The 16,646-nt window shown below is 43.3% G+C and overlaps 1 protein-coding gene across 3 annotated transcripts in view; it reads left to right on the forward strand.

Moving 5' to 3' along the window:
• The window catches only part of LOC106586787 (E3 ubiquitin-protein ligase NEURL1), a 98,077-nt gene that overhangs the window by 46,629 nt on the left and 34,802 nt on the right, over positions 1 to 16,646 (forward strand). For all 3 annotated transcript variants that reach the window (XM_014174440.2, XM_014174459.2, XM_014174449.2), the window contains exon 3: positions 2,341 to 2,662. In XM_014174440.2, coding sequence (XP_014029915.1) covers positions 2,341 to 2,662 — 322 coding nt within the window. The remainder of the gene's footprint in view (positions 1 to 2,340; positions 2,663 to 16,646) is intronic.

The following is a 16,646-nucleotide window of genomic DNA, read 5'->3' on the forward strand; positions in this document are numbered from 1 at the left end:
GAGCTCTCCAAGGATGTCAGGGACAAGATTGTAGACCTACACAAGGCTGGAATGGGCTATAAGACCATCGTCAAGCAGCTTGGTGAGAAGGTGACAACAGTTGGTGCGATTATTCGCAAATGGAAGAAACACAAAATAACTGTCAATCTCCCTCGGCCTGGGGCTCCATGCAAGATCTCACCTCGTGGAGTTGCAATGATCATGAGAACGGTGTCTCTCACTGTTCAAATAAACCTAACATTAAAATTATAGACTGATCATTTCTTTGTCAGTGGGCAAACATACAAAATCAGCAGGGGATCAAATACTTTTTTCCCCCACTGTATAATGTAAACATACCAAGTCAGGATGGTGATGCGAACACACACACACACACACACACACACACACACACACACACACACACACACACACACACACACACACACACACACACACACACACACACACACACACACACACACACACACACACACACACACACACACAATCCTTCTTTCAGTCTACTGCTGCTTCCCCCTTCTGTTCCTGTGTCTCCCCAAATAGGCTTAGCAGGTTTCCATCTAACAAGCCAGCATGTCAACACAGTCAAAGCACTGGGTAAATACTGCTTATGGCACCAGGGCAAGTGGATGTGGCTTTACTGGGTGTTGGTAAAACAGTGATGAGTGAATAGCAGCAAGCACAACAGTTAATTCAGCCAAGTGCTTTAAAGCAGTGGTTCCCAAACTTTTTTTAATAGAATTGCAAGAAAATGATCTTTAAAACTGATAAATTCTCTCCTCACCCCATGACAAAATGTGTAGAACTGCAGGAAATAAGTTTTAAACCTGCAATATTTTCTCTCCGCCAACAAGAGGGGTGTGAGCAGTTTGTGTCATGGACAGTGCCTGTGCCTATAGAAATAGACTTGGCTCGCTCGCGGGGGGAACGTGTGATGTTCCCCAATGCTGGAATGGGGGCCTGAGTGAAAAAGTTTGGGAACCCCTGCTCTGAAGTACACTTAAACCTCAAGACATCTTAGGCTTTTGTCTTACATAAGTAATATTTAGGTACAGTTCAGGGTTTCCGTTAACCGGTAAAAAAAAAAGAAAAGAAAGGAAAGCTGCTAAAACATTTTTGGCTCCTGCCAAATGTCCGGGGGAATTTTAGCCTATTCATTGATTGAAATACCAGTCGCTGTAGCGTGAGATCTGCTGCTACAGCTCATCAAACAGCTGGTTCGTTGGTGCTGGAGTGAAATGTGCTTTTATCAGCCCAATCATTGTGCAACAATTCTTAATGCAATCGCCTGTTAAAAACAGTTTTGATAGCCACGATTAAAAAGAGCTACTATTTTTATTTCTCAACTGGTAATTGATTTGCACTTCCCATTCCCAGTCTCATTAAACCGCTCGCATGTGCGATGCGCTTCTGACAACTGTGTTTTCCAGCTAATTGCATTATGAAACAAACATTTGCGCGTTTCCTACTGCCTTGTGCCCATTGCTGCGCTTATAATGTGAAGAAATAATAATGTATCAATATTTTAAGCTAAATATTCTGATCAGTTGCGTGAGCGTCATTGCTTTTTACATTTTTTGGAGATGTAGCCTAGGTCTTCTAGTTGTTTGAATATGGGAACTATCATCCCACAACTGTCCCAGATATTGTTTGGAATAGCCTATTTCTTTCACAAAGAACGACAAGCTATCCAATAGAATAGGTACACTTTTCAACTATGGGGGATAGCAGATTTACATAGGCTAGTGATTTTGCTGTTCATTACTCCTGTTGTTAGCTGAGGAAAAGTAAATGTGGCAGTTATTTTCAAATTGCGCATTGGAATTCTGTAAGAAGGACGCACGCCATTGCATCCTAGAGTTGCATGGTCTGTTGAGATGAATTACCATAATCTAAATGGGATTTTTGTCACTGTGGGTGGACGACTTAATCAGGTTACGCACCCAATGCATATTGGTCCGTTAAATGTCTTAAATGTCCGGTAAATTAAAATGCTGCAATGTCCGGTAAATTAAAATGCTGCCTGTCAAAGGTCTGCCACCATATTTTACTAACGGAAACCCTAGTACAGTTATACAACCAAGGAAAACTAAGCAAACCAGTCACTCAACAAGCCAAATATGCTCATTATTTGCTTTCTTTTGCAACCTGTCAGCATTGTATAGACCTAGGTCACAAAATGGAATCTCATTGACAAACAATACACAAAGGGAACCTTCAAACTTCAAGGCAACATTTAGACTTCCTTATAAAGTACAATCCTAGTCCTTACACTCTTATGCTACTACAAACTGCTGTAAGACCATCGACCTATCATAGTCTGTCCTCCTTCCACAGATCACTAAGAAGCAGTGTTGTTGGAGCGGAGCTCTCCGTCTGGGCTTCACGGCTAAAGACCCATCCCGTATCAACCCAGACAGCCTGCCCAAGTATGCCTGTCCTGACCTGGTCTCCCAGAGTGGCTTCTGGGCCAAGGCTTTACCTGAGGAGTTCGCCAACGAAGGGAACGTCATCGCCTTCTGGGTGGACAAGAAGGGCCGGGTCTTCTATAGAATCAATGAGTCCAACCCGATGTTGTTCTTCAGTGGGGTGAGAACAGGAGAACCGCTGTGGGGACTGATAGATGTCTATGGGTTGACCCGTGGAGTGCAACTGCTAGGTATGTTAAGAAAGCATGCATGCACACCTACACATACATCTCCATAGCATTCCTCACTTCTAGCTTCTTGGTAAGGGGATGGACAATGAGAGAATTAGATTTGGTGATCACCCATGCCTTTCGAGGATGACTTTACGGTGAGCACCATGGTCATACAGAATGTAATGGTGCGTTTTGCCCACTCCAAAGTCATATTAGCTATTGTAACATGTTTACCTACTGTAAACATAGTGTCTACTGACTGGGAATGAAATATATTTTCTTATGGTGGATGAGCTTAGTGATAGTTATTCTAACCTAATGTGAACCACTCTAAGATCTGATGACAAGCTCTTTACAAACGCTACCTATATATGACTAACATTTGGCCCTAGAATGTCTGCACCACTGTAGCACATGGGCTGCAAAATAACTGCCCTGCTGTGCATTATCGAGGCATGCAATGCAGCTTAACATACATACCATAGAGATAGACATAGCATACGATAGCCTAGCGTTAGCCAAGCCTTAGCATACGTACCATAGCGATAGACATAGCATGCGATAACCTAGCGTTAGCCAAGGCTTTGATGTACCCAGGGCCTATGGCATACTGTGCATGTTTCTGTTCTCTAGGGATTCAATGTGTCAATGTTGTCATCCCCCTTATGTTAAAAATAGACAAGGGGGTTGGTCACATGTTCCATAGATAGCCCATTTGATCCTAATTGCGAGCCGTGCCAATTGACAGGAGTACAGCGGTATCTCCTGTCTCGGGTAGCAGAGGGGTGGGATGTTTTGTGTTCACCGTGTGATGTGGGAGTCGTTTTATCTGAAGCCCGCCAGTCCCCCCTGCTCTCCTAGTCTTGACGGGAGGCAGTGATGACAAGTTGCGATAGAAACCTAGCTGTATTCCTGAACAGACTAGCATGGACTCCTGAGAGTAGCAACGTCAGACAACGGGGCCACAATTCGTTGGCCCAAAGTTCACATTGTCTTCTCGCATTACCGTGACGCCGAAACGCAAGAATAGCATCGGGGGAGGGGGGAGTTAACAAAACAAACCAAAAAGATTCAAATGTCAAGAATCATGTGTGTTCCTTTGGCTAAAAGTATATTTCCTACAATGCTTGGACAGGTTGAACTCTCTTCTATAAGTCACTTGGGGAGATCCCTGGCGTCTTGGTAAACCGTATGCTGCTCGGAGCGCTGTTACAATCGCTCTCTTCAGCCCTAGTTAAATCAACACACAGCCTTTTACAGTCAGGCTATAGCCAGGGCAGCCTAGGGTGCAGAGCTCCTATAGGTCCTCAGGGGGCCTTCTGACTAACATCTGCCCTCAACATACTGGTCGCTTACATCTGAACTGTAACAGTCCTACAATTTTCTTCCCTGGATGTTTTATTTTTACTTTGGGAAAGATTTTAATTTCCTGCTTTAGCTTTCCACCTTCATCCAAAATATATACATCACGTTTACAATAAAACCAGCATCCTCTTATCTCTCTGTATACGTAGACATGCAGCAGTCCAGTTATTGTTTTCCCCTTCAGTACTGTAGGCCTATACGTTCTTATTTAGGTACAGTAATATCTTATAAGGATTTACATGGAACATTCTATGGTCGCCTTATTATGGCTTTGTGAAATTTCACATGTGACAGGAATGAATATGGGGCTTATATTTGTTTCCACCTACCACACGCAAACCTCCAGGCTGCCTTCACTTCATATTCCCTATCAGAGGTGGTATCTGTCATACCAAGTCACTTTTTTCCCCAAGCCTGCCGACACTCATTATGTTACATATTCTATTCATTTACCTTACTGGCTCCACAGTACTGTACATGCGTCAGGACAAGTCTGTTTAGCTGCTACTGTAAAGTCTAACATGCCCCCTAGGTAATCATCTATGGTCAGATTTAGCTTTACCTGATAGTGGTTACAGTTAGGCTAAGGAAATGTTTAACAGATCACAGGTTTCTGCTTATTGGGAACGGCACAGATAGAGAAGTACCTGAGGCATCTGTTAGTCATCCTCTCACAGACTACTGTTACAAACCATACCTAGAATAAGTTTCAAACTGTCTGTTCTGTTTAATCAAATGCCAACTCCGAAAGATTTATTAAATGAACGCAAACGATCCGTAATCACTGAAAAACAAACTGTTGCAAGATATGAGCTATTTCAAAACCCATAATTACACACTGTCTCTCACACACACACACACACACACACATACACACACACACACACACACACACACACACACACACACACACACACACACACACACACACACACACACACACACACACACGCTCACAAACACACAGAAACCGTTATTTACCATCTTAGCATCAAAGTGAACACACGTGCCTACTTCTAAAAACAAAGTCTATTTTGTCATTCGATAACATTGTTTAAAGTCATAAGGGTTGTGTTGAGGTCAGCACAGAAGGTCAGGATGACAGAATGACCCCGGTTGCACCCGGCAACAACTTTGAGGCCTCCGATAGGGTGATGCATGATAGGTCCCTCTGTAGGTATTGTGTGATAGGCCCCCTGCAGGAGATGCCTTCCAGACACATTTTAGGGATTATTACACATGGCTTAGTGTGATGTAGTGTTTTCCACACCTCCGGTTGGGTGATGAGCATAGTTTAAGATCCAGGCTCTAGCTAATGAAATCCAGACAGGCATTATTATGGGATGAATAAATCTAGCTACTCTGGTGTTGGCAGCTTCATTCCTCATACACACACAGACACGCACCTTCTCCGACAACCATGAGAATGGCGATGCACTGCACTTCCCTGCCTGCCTGTCTATCTCTTTTTAACTATCTCTTCTTAACTATCTTTTCTCTCTATCTCTTCTTAACTATGTTCTCTGTCTATCTTCTCTGTCTATCTCCTCTTAACTGCCTTAACTACATACCAACAGCACTAAAATTTAAATGACTTCAAACGTGATACATTATCATTCATGTAGTGACTCCATGTCTTTCATGTGCATATGACAAGTAAACAAAGTTGACGAGAGCATTGAACTTAACATACAACACCTGTTCTGCCTGTCACATTCTGTTAAAGGTCCCCAAAGCACACACACACCCTTGGGTCGCTCCTCTTTTCAGTTCGCTGCAGCTAGCGACTGGAACGAGCTGCAACAAACACTCAAACTTGACCGTTTTATCTCCATCTCTTCGTTCGAAGACTCAATCATGGACACTTACTGACAGTTGTGGCTTCTTCACGTGATGTATTGTTGTCTCTATCTTCTTGCCCTTTGTGCTGTTGTCTGTGCCCAATAATGTTTGTACCATGTTTTGTGCTGCTACCGTGTTGTGTTGCTACCATGTTGTTGTCATGTTGTGTTGCTGCCACTCTGTGTTTTCATGTGTGGCTGCCTTTCTATGTTGTTGTCTTAGGTCTCTCTTTATGTAGTGTTGTGGAGTCTCTCTTGTCGTGATGTGTGTTTTGTTCTATAAATTAATTTAATTTTTAATCCCAGCCCCCGTCCCCGCAGGAGGCCTTTTGCCTTTCGTTAGGCCGTCATTGTGAATAAAAATGTATTCTTAACTGACTTGCCTAGTTAAATAAAGGTTAAATAATAAAATGTAATAAAATTAATGTGTACTGGGTCATTCCGCGAAATGAGTGCCTTTTGCGTCCCGTTGATGTGTTAAGTAGAAATGATGCACCAATATTGAATTTTACTCACCATCACAATTGAAATGCTATCACTAACCACGCTTCCATCCAACCAATTCATGCGGATGAATTACCTGATGCATGTAAAAGGTCACAAACGGGCTGATGGAAACATGAAATGCTGGTATAATTGTATAAATGCCGAAAGACAATTTGTTCGTTCGACATGGTGGGATCGTTTGTGTCAGGAAAGTTATTTATGCGAGAAATGGTGGTGGAAATGACTTCATGCAGAAATATTGATATATTAACCATCATATAGAAGTAAACTTGGAGTCACGTGATGATATGGTATGTGGTCCTCCCACTACGACTCGGGGAAAGTATGCAGTTTATTAGGCTACAGATGAAATAAGTTATGATGAACTTCACAGGGTGGTGAAAGTGCAAGGTGATGAGCTTGATGCTCCTTTCCAATAAATATCGAGGGTCTTATTCTGGTAACTTGATGATCGATGCTTGGCTGCCCTTTGACAAATATAAATAATATCGCTTTTTATCCATAATAATCTCATCATGGAGCCTACCCATACTGTATCTGCAAGCTGTTGGCTAGAGCACATGTGCCAAGACCAGAGTGGGCACATTTTCTATATAACGCAGCAGTTTTTGTGACAAAACCATCAGTAGAGTTGAAAAGGCGATTGGAAACCCATTTAACTTGTATTTTTTATTTGGCACATTGGAATTTAATGGCAAAAGTTATTTTTATGTGCACTACGTCATCACACACAGCCTTTTATCCGCAACAAGTCAGTTTGATGGAAACACATTTCTGGTGGGAAAATTAGATGGAACAATCTAGAAAAAAGAAACGCACACCTATAAAGGCGAGGTGCTGGCTAGCGGAGTAGAAAACTAGAAAATAAGGGAAAGCCGCACACTCTAAGAGCTCAGATGCAAAAATGTAATAACCTAATAACCAACGTTTCGACAGCAAAGCTGTCTTCATCAGGGTATCATCACAAACACTGCGAGATGAGTCATTTATATAGTGTCAGAAGACACACAGGTGTTTGTAATCATGGCCAAGTGTGGCCTAATATCATTGGTTAACTCAAATATTTAAAAAAAATGGCATACAAAGAACATACAAAAAGACAAACAAATGGATAGCATACGATCATAGCATTTGTAGTCTAAAATGTATCTAACAAACAATTACAATGGCAAAATCACAATAATCACAAGAATGGCTTCAGATCAAAGTCTATGTTGAGACCGAAGGGAGCAAGGGTCTTTAAATTAAAGATCCAGGCAGCCTCTCGTTTTAACAATAAATTATCAAGGTCACCCCCTCTCCTCGGGAGGGTGACATGTTCGATGCCAATATAACGCAGAGACGAAATCGAATGGTTTGCTTCCAAAAAGTGGGTAAGTCAAGTTTTTGCACCTAATGGTGCTACGATGCTCTGAGATACGTACTTTTAATTCACGCTTTGTTTTACCCACATCATTTTTACCACAAGGACAAGTTATAAGATAAATAACTGCCTTAGTGGAACACGTAATAACACCAGGGAAAATTAGATGGAAACCTAGCTACTGCCAAGGGTTTGGTTGGTGGCCAAACAAATGATCTGCATTGATCAATATGTAAAGAGTAATCTAGGAAGCCAAATTATTAAACACTTTGGCCACCCTGTAGCCTAGATGTCATAGCCATTCATTTCTGGAATATTGTTAGTTATTACATGCATTTCAGCAAGCCCTAGACTTTTTCCACTGTTTGTTGTGTTACAGCCTTTTTTTGTCACTAGACTAAACACAATACCCCATAATGTCAAAGTGGAATTATGTTTTTCAAAATATTCACAAATTAATAAAAAATTAAAAGTCAATAAGTATTCCACCCCTTTGTTATGGAAAGCCTAAATAAGTTCAGGAGTACAAATTTGCATAACAAGTCACATAATAAGTTGCATGCACTCACATTGTGTGCAATAACATTGTTTAACATAATTTTTAAGGTCCCTCAGTTGAGCAGTGAATTTCAAACACAGATTCAATCACAAAGACCAGGGAGGTTTTCCAATGCCTCGCAAAAATAGGCACCTATTGGTAGATGGGTAAAAATAAATAAAAAGCAGACATTGAATATCTGTTTGATTACACTTTGGATGGTGTATCAATACTCCCAGCCACTACAAAGATACAGGCGTCCTTACTTACTCAGTTGCCGGAGAGGAAGGAAACTGCTCAGGGATTTCACCATGAGGACTATGGTGACTTTAAAACAATGACAGAGTTTAATGGCTGTTATAGGAGAAAATGTAGGATGAATCAACAACATTGTAGTTACTCCACAATACTAACCTAATTTACAAAGTTAAAAGAAGGAAGCCTGTACAGAATAAAAACATTCCAAAACATGCATCCTGTTCGCAATAAGACACTAAAGTAAAACTGCAAAAACTTTGGCAAAGAAATAAACTTTATGTCCTGAATACAAAGCTTTATTTTGGGGGCAAATCCAACGCAACACATCACTTTTCATATTTTCAAGCATGGTGGTGGCATGTTATGGGTATGCTTGTCATCGGCAAGGACTAGGGAGTTTTTTATGGCAAAAAGAAAAGGAATAGAGCTAAGCACAAAAAAATGACAATTCATTTTTAATCCTACTTTCTAACACAAAATAATCTGAAAAAAATCAGGGATGTGAATACTTTCTGAAGGCACTGTATATGCATTTTGAGTCATTAAATGCATTTTAGCAAAGATGCAAATGTACATGTTTTTTTAAATACATTTTGTATTGAGGTCAGCACAGTACAATAGTCTTAAAGCCTTTGGGGTTATTATTGCACATGGCGTAGTGTGATTTAGTGTTTTCCACCCCTACAGTTGGATGATGAGCAGAGTTTTAGATCCCAGCTCTAGCTAATGAAACCCAGACAGGCAGAATTATGGGCTAGATAAATCTAGCTACTCTGAGGGTGGCAGCTTCATTCCACAAACACACACATGGATGGAGACACACACATCACACACACACACGAACACACCACACACACACCGTCAATGACGACCATAGAAATGGAGATGCGCTTGCCTGCCTGGCTGTAAATCTATCATCTCTCTTAATTGCCTTCTCCTTTTTGGCACCATTAAGCTCACCTTCCCTGGCAATATATGTAGCCATAAACACGTCCATGTCTTTATGGCGCTGGTATTTGGGAAAGGTGATAGCGTGACACTTCCTGCTAGAGCCTCCTAGGTAGGAACTGACCCTACACTGTTAAAATGAAGTGCATGGTAACACTGAGCTGCCACCATCTTGAAGGAGACGAAACCTTAACTTTGCTGGAGTATTGAAACACATCATCCTGAGATGTTTTGAAATATTACATGGTGTGTTGTAACACCACTAAATCAAGCGTTGTGCAACACCTTGTCAGGGCTGGGAGCACTCACAGAAAATATTTAAAACACTATTTTGGTGTTTCAAGTTCTGTTTAGTGCAGAATTAGATCCCTTCTCTTTTGGTGTAGTTTCCTCTCCCTAAAGCTTCTAAACACCATTATGATGTTTTGAATCCTGTCTAGTGCAGAAGTAGATCCCTTTTTCTGAAGTGTCTTAATGTTTAATATTGTTTTATGTATTTGAGAATGTGCCATTTTATACAATTTTGGCAGGCATTGTCAGACACAGTGTTTAAACCGCCAGACCCAACTGAAGGTTGAACTGCAGGAATTAAGGATTCTGCCTTTGCCTCTTTCATTAACAGTAATGAATGTGGGAATGGGTGCAGTCCTCATTGAACGTCGTTTTGCCTGACAGTTTTGATAACTGCTCATCATGATCCATTACACCTCATTGCACAACAAGCTTAACATAGCGTTTTCTTTCTTCAAACATGCATACAACATTGTGTGAAAAAAATCACAAAGGCAAAATTGTTTGAATTCACTCAATGTTCTCTTTCTTTGGTTATCCTCATAAAAGACACTTACATTCACAAACATATTAAGTTGGACGTATTTGTTCATTATTTTGGTAAAATGAAAACAGTAAATAATTGAAATGACTTGCATACATTTTGACACTTTATTGAGACAGTGTAAGGGCTGTCTTCAGGAATGGACCAAAATGCAGCGGAGTTAGTGTTCGTCATATTTAATAAAGAAAAAGAGAACACTATACAAAACAAACTGAGAAAACCGACAGCCAACAGTCCTGTCAGGTGCAAACACACTAAACAAGAAACAATTACCCACAACCCCAAGGAAAAACACACACTACTATATAGGACTCCCAATCAAAGGCAACTCAACACACCTGCCTTCAATTGGGAGTCCAACCCCAATTAACTAACACATAACACAAAACTTCTGCCACGTCCTGACCAAAACTAATACAATTACGCCCTCTGCTGGTCAGGACGTGACAGACAGTTCTGAAATGATTATAGGGGATAGAGATAGGTGGGATAAACAGATTGAAGGGTTGGAGCAGGGAAATGAACCCTGGTCTTCGGTGGGGAAGGGGTGACTAACCCGGGTGCGTTACCGCCAAACAATTTCAATTCACTACAGAATCATTTCCTACAGTGTGGCTGTGTGGTTGAGCGGGTAACATTCCAACGAAATGTACCATCTGACTGCCTGTCCTTTTTCCAATCTGTCTAATGAAAAAATGAAGGTGGAATTCCACAATTCCATATTTTTGCTGTACTTTTTAGTACCTTTTTGAATAATGCATTGTATGGTCGTATTTTACATGTCTGCTGGACTTACCGACAAACAGGAGCAGAACTTTCGGAAGCATTTGAAATAAACTTTTGTTGGTGTTTCTAGATTTGTAGTCTCCATAGTATCTTATCATCAATCAATATTTAGGCTATAAACCACTTGCATTTATAAACCATTGATTTTATGAGAAACAAAGTTTTTGTGTTTTGATGCTGCCTTTTACATGCACTGAAACCCTAAGAAGTGTTTTCACACACTCTCTTAAAAACACCAATATTCAGGTGATGAACCACTTTGGGTATTTCAGAGTACTTAATTTCTGTTTTAAAGAACTTTCTGTGTATTAAAACACTTAAATTGGGTTTACATTCAAAGCCCCTCCAAACACCAGATCTCAGCTTTTTATTTTTATTTCACCTTTATTTAACCAGGTAGGCTAGTTGAGAACAAGTTCTCATTTGCAACTGCGACCTGGCCAAGATAAAGCATAGGAATTCGACACATACAACAACACAGAGTTACACATGGAATAAACAAAGCATACAGTCAATAATACAGTAGAACAAAAGAAAACAAAAAGTCTATATACAGTGAGTGCAAATGAGGTAAGTTAAGGCAATAAATAGGCCATGGTGGTGAAGTAACTACAATATAGCAATTAAACACTGGAATGGTATATGTGCAGAAGATGAATGTGCAAGTAGAGATACTGGGGTGCAAAGGAGCAAGATAAATAAATAAATACAGTATGGGGATGAGGTAGGTAGATAGATGGGCTATGTACAGATGGGCTATGTACAGGTGCAGTGATCTGTGAGCTGCTCTGACAGCTGATGCTTAAAGCTAGTGAGGGAGATATGAGTCTCCAGCTTCAGAGATTTTTGCAGTTCGTTCCAGTCATTGGCAGCAGAGAACTGGAAGGAAAGACGACCAAAAGAGGAATTGGCTTTGGGGGTGACCAGTGAGATATACCTGCTGGAGAGCGTGCTACGAGTGGGTGCTGCTATGGTGACCAGTGAGCTGAGATAAGGCGGGGCTTTACCTAGCAGAGACTTGTAGATAACCTGTAGCCAGTGGGTTTGGCGACGAGTATCAAGCGAGGGCCAACCAACAAGAGCGTACAGGTCGCAATGGTGGGTAGTGTATGGGGCTTTGGTGACAAAACATTTACATTTTACATTTAAGTCATTTAGCAGACGCTCTTATCCAGAGCGACTTACAAATTGGTGCATTCACCTTATGATATCCAGTGGAACAACCACTTTACAATAGTGCATCTAAATCTTTTAAGGGGGGGGGGTTAGAAGGATTACTTTATCCTATCCTAGGTATTCCTTAAAGAGGTGGGGTTTCAGGTGTCTCCGGAAGGTGGTGATTGACTCCGCTGTCCTGGCGTCGTGAGGGAGCTTGTTCCACCATTGGGGTGCCAGAGCAGCGAACAGTTTTGACTGGGCTGAGCGGGAACTGTGCTTCCTCAGAGGTAGGGGGGCCAGCAGGCCAGAGGTGGATGAACGCAGTGCCCTTGTTTGGGTGTAGGGCCTGATCAGAGCCTGAAGGTATGGAGGTGCCGTTCCCTTCACAGCTCCGTAGGCAATCACCATGGTCTTGTAGCGGATGCGAGCTTCAACAGGAAGCCAGTGGAGAGAGCGGAGGAGTGGGGTGATGTGAGAGAACTTGGGAAGGTTGAACACCAGACGGGCTGCCGCGTTCTGGATGAGTTGTAGGGGTTTAATGGCACAGGCAGGGAGCCCAGCCAACAGCGAGTTGCAGTAATCCAGACGGGAGATGACAAGTGCGTGGATTAGGACCTGCGCCGCTTCCTGTGTGAGGCAGGGTCGTACTCTGCGAATGTTGTAGAGCATGAACCTACAGGATCGGGTCACCGCCTTGATGTTAGTGGAGAACGACAGGGTGTTGTCCAGGATCACGCCAAGGTTCTTAGCACTCTGGGAGGAGGACACAAGGGAGTTGTCAACCGTGATGGCGAGATCATGGAACGGGCATTCCTTCCCCGCGAGGAAGAGCAGCTCCGTCTTGCCGAGGTTCAGCTTGAGCTGGTGATCCGTCATCCACACTGATATGTCTGACAGACATGCAGAGATGCGATTCGCCGCCTGGTTATCAGAAGGGGGAAAAGAGAAGATTAATTGTGTGTCGTCTGCATAGCAATGATAGGAGAGACCATGTGAGGATATGACAGAGCCAAGTGACTTGGTGTATAGCGAGAATAGGAGAGGGCCTAGAACAGAGCCCTGGGGGACACCAGTGGTGAGAGCGCATGGTGCGGAGACAGATTCTCGCCACGCCACCTGGTAGGAGCGACCTGTCAGGTAGGACGCAATCCAAGCGTGGGCCGCGCCGGAGATGCCCAACTCGGAGAGGGTGGAGAGGAGGATCTGATGGTTCACAGTATCAAAGGCAGCAGATAGGTCTAGAAGGATGAGAGCAGAGGAGAGAGAGTTAGCTTTAGCAGTGCGGAGAGCCTCCGTGACACAGAGAAGAGCAGTCTCAGTTGAATGCCCAGTCTTGAAACCTGACTGATTAGGATCAAGAAGGTCATTCTGAGAGAGATAGCAGGAGAGCTGGCCAAGGACGGCATGTTCAAGAGTTTTGGAGAGAAAAGAAAGAAGGGATACTGGTCTGTAGTTGTTGACATCGGAGGGATCGAGTGTAGGTTTTTTCAGAAGGGGTGCAACTCTCGCTCTCTTGAAGACGGAAGGGACGTAGCCAGCGGTCAAGGATGAGTTGATGAGCGAGGTGGCACTGTGATAGACTGCATCCAGTTTGTTGAGTAGAGTGTTGGAGGCTATTTTATAGATGACATCACCGAAGTCGAGGATCGGTAGGATGGTCAGTTTTACGAGGGTATGTTTGGCAGCATGAGTGAAGGATGCTTTGTTGCGATATAGGAAGCCGATTCTAGATTTAGAAAGCTTAATGTGAATCTGAGTTGTATGGCATTGAAGCTCGTCTGGAGGTTAGTTAACACAGTGTCCAAAGAGGGGCCAGAAGTATACAGAATGGTGTCGTCTGCATAGAGGTGGATCAGAGAATTACCAGCAGCAAGTGCAACATCATTGACGTATACAGAGAAGAGACTCGGCTCGAGAATTGAACCCTGTGGCACACCTATAGAGACTGCCAGAGGTCCGGACAATAGGCCCTCTGATTTGACACACTGAACTCTATCAGAGAAGTAGTTGGTAAACCAGGCGAGGCAATCATTTGAGAAACCAAGGCTGTCGAGTCTGCCAATAAGAATGTGGTGATTGACAGAGTCGAAAGCCTTGGCCAGGACTGAATACGGCTGCACAGTAATGTCTCTTATCAATGGCGGTTATGATGTCGTTTAGGACCTTGAGCGTGGCTGAGGTGCACCCGTGACCAGCTCTAAAACCAGATTGCATAGCAGAGGAGGTACGGTGGGATTCGAAATGGTCGGTAATCTGTTTGTTAACTTGGCTTTCGAAGACCTTAGAAAGACAGGGTAGGATAGACATAGGTCTGTAGCAGTTAGGGTCTAGAGTGTCACCCCTTTTGAAGAGGGGGATGACCGCGGCAGCTTTCCAATCTTTGAGAATCTCAGACGATACGAAAGCTTTTCTAACTGCCTGTGTATATTTGTTCCTAACTTTGGTGTATATTTGTTCCTAATATCACGGGGGCTATTCGATGCTAATGCAGAACGCCACAGGATGTTTTTGTGCTGGTCAAGGACAGACAGGTCTGGAGTGAACCAAGGACTATATCCATTCCTAGTTAAAAATAAATTGAGTGGGGTATGCTTATTTAAGATGGCGAGGAAGGCACTTTTAAAGAATAGCCAGGCATCATCTACTGATGGGATGAGGTCAATGTCATTCCAGGATACCCCGGCCAGGTCGATTAGAAAGGCCTGCTCGCAGAAGTGTTTTAGGGAGTGTTTGACAGTGATGAGGGGTGGTCGTTTGGTCGCAGACCCATTACAGATGCAGGCAATGAGGCAGTGATCGCTGAGATCTTGATTGAAAACAGCAGAGGTGTATTTGGAGGGCGAGTTAGTTAGGATGACATCTATGAGGGTGCCTGTGTTTACGGATTTGGGGTGGTACCTGGTAGGTTCATTGTTAATTTGTGTGAGATTGAGGGCATCAATCTTAGATTGTAGGATGGCCGGGGTGTTAAGCATGTCCCAGTTTAGGTCACCTAGTAGCACGTGCTCAGAAGATAGATGGGGGGCAATCAATTCACATATGATATCGAGGGCACAGCTGGGGGCAGAGGGAGGTCTATAGCAAGCAGCAACAGTGAGAGACTTGTTTCTGGAAAGGTGAATTTTTAGAAGTTGAAGCTCGAATTGTTTGGGTACAGACTTGGATAGTAATACAGAACTCTGCAGGCTATCTTTGCAGTAGATTGCAACACTGCCCCCTTTGGCAGTTCTATCTTGGCGGAAAATGTTATAGTTAGCGATGGAGATTTCAGGGGGTTTTGGTGGTTTTCCTAAGCCAGGATTCAGACACGGCTAAGACATCCGGGTTGGCAGAGTGTGCTAAAGCAGTGAGTAAAACAAACTTAGGGAGTAGGCTTCTAATGTTAACATGCATGAAACTTTTTACGGTTACAGAAGTCAACAAATGAGAGCACCTGGGGAGTGGGAGTGGAGCTAGGCACTGCAGGACCTGGATTAACCTCCACATCACCAGAGGAACAGAGGAGAAGTAGGATAAGGGTACGGCTAAAGGCTATACGAACTGGCCGTCTAGCACGCTCGGAACAGAGAGTAAAAGGAGCAGGTTTCTGGGCACGATAGCATAGATTCAAGGCATAGTGTACAGACAAAGGTAAGGTAGGATGTGAGTACATTGGAGGTAAACCAAGGCATTGAGTAATGATGAGAGAGATATAGTCTCTAGAGATGTTTAAACCAGGTGATGTCATCGCATATGTAGGAGGTGGAACAACATGGTTGGTTAAGGCATATTGAGCAGGGCTAGAGGCTCTACAGTGAAATAAGACAGTAATCACTAACCCGGACAGTAATGGACGAGGCATATTGATATTAGAGAGAGGCATGCGTAGCCAAGTGAACATATGGGTCCAGTGAGTGGTTGGGCTGACTGGGGACATGGCGATTCAGACAGTTAGCAGGCCGATGCTAACAAGCTAACAGTTAGTAGCCGGGGCTAAACAAGCTAGCAGTTAGCAGACCGGGGCTGGCAAGCAAGCAGTTAGCAGACCGGGTTAGCAAGCAAGCAGTTGGCAGACCGAGGCTAGCAGTTAGCAGACCGGGGCAGGCAAGCTAGCAGTTAGCAGACCAGGGCAAGCAAGCTAGCTGTTAACAGCAAGTTAGCCTTTGGGGACGTCGCGATGGGGGTAAGTCTGTTTTTGCCTCTTCGTGCGGTGACATTGATAGACCAGTCGTGGAATTAGTAGGGTTCCAAGTAGCTCTAGGTAGCTAGTAGGCCGCGGTTAGCAGAATGGGCCTTCAGCGGACGTCGCGCCTGAGGGGCCTGTTGGAATCCTCTGGCAGATTATGTCGGTATTCCAGTCATAGAGGATTGGTGGGGTTCCGTGCCCCGTACCGGCAGTAGAAGGGGTCCGGATATTGTAGCCC

Source organism: Salmo salar, chromosome ssa02 (assembly GCF_905237065.1).
Source record: "Salmo salar chromosome ssa02, Ssal_v3.1, whole genome shotgun sequence".
NCBI lineage: Eukaryota > Metazoa > Chordata > Actinopteri > Salmoniformes > Salmonidae > Salmo > Salmo salar.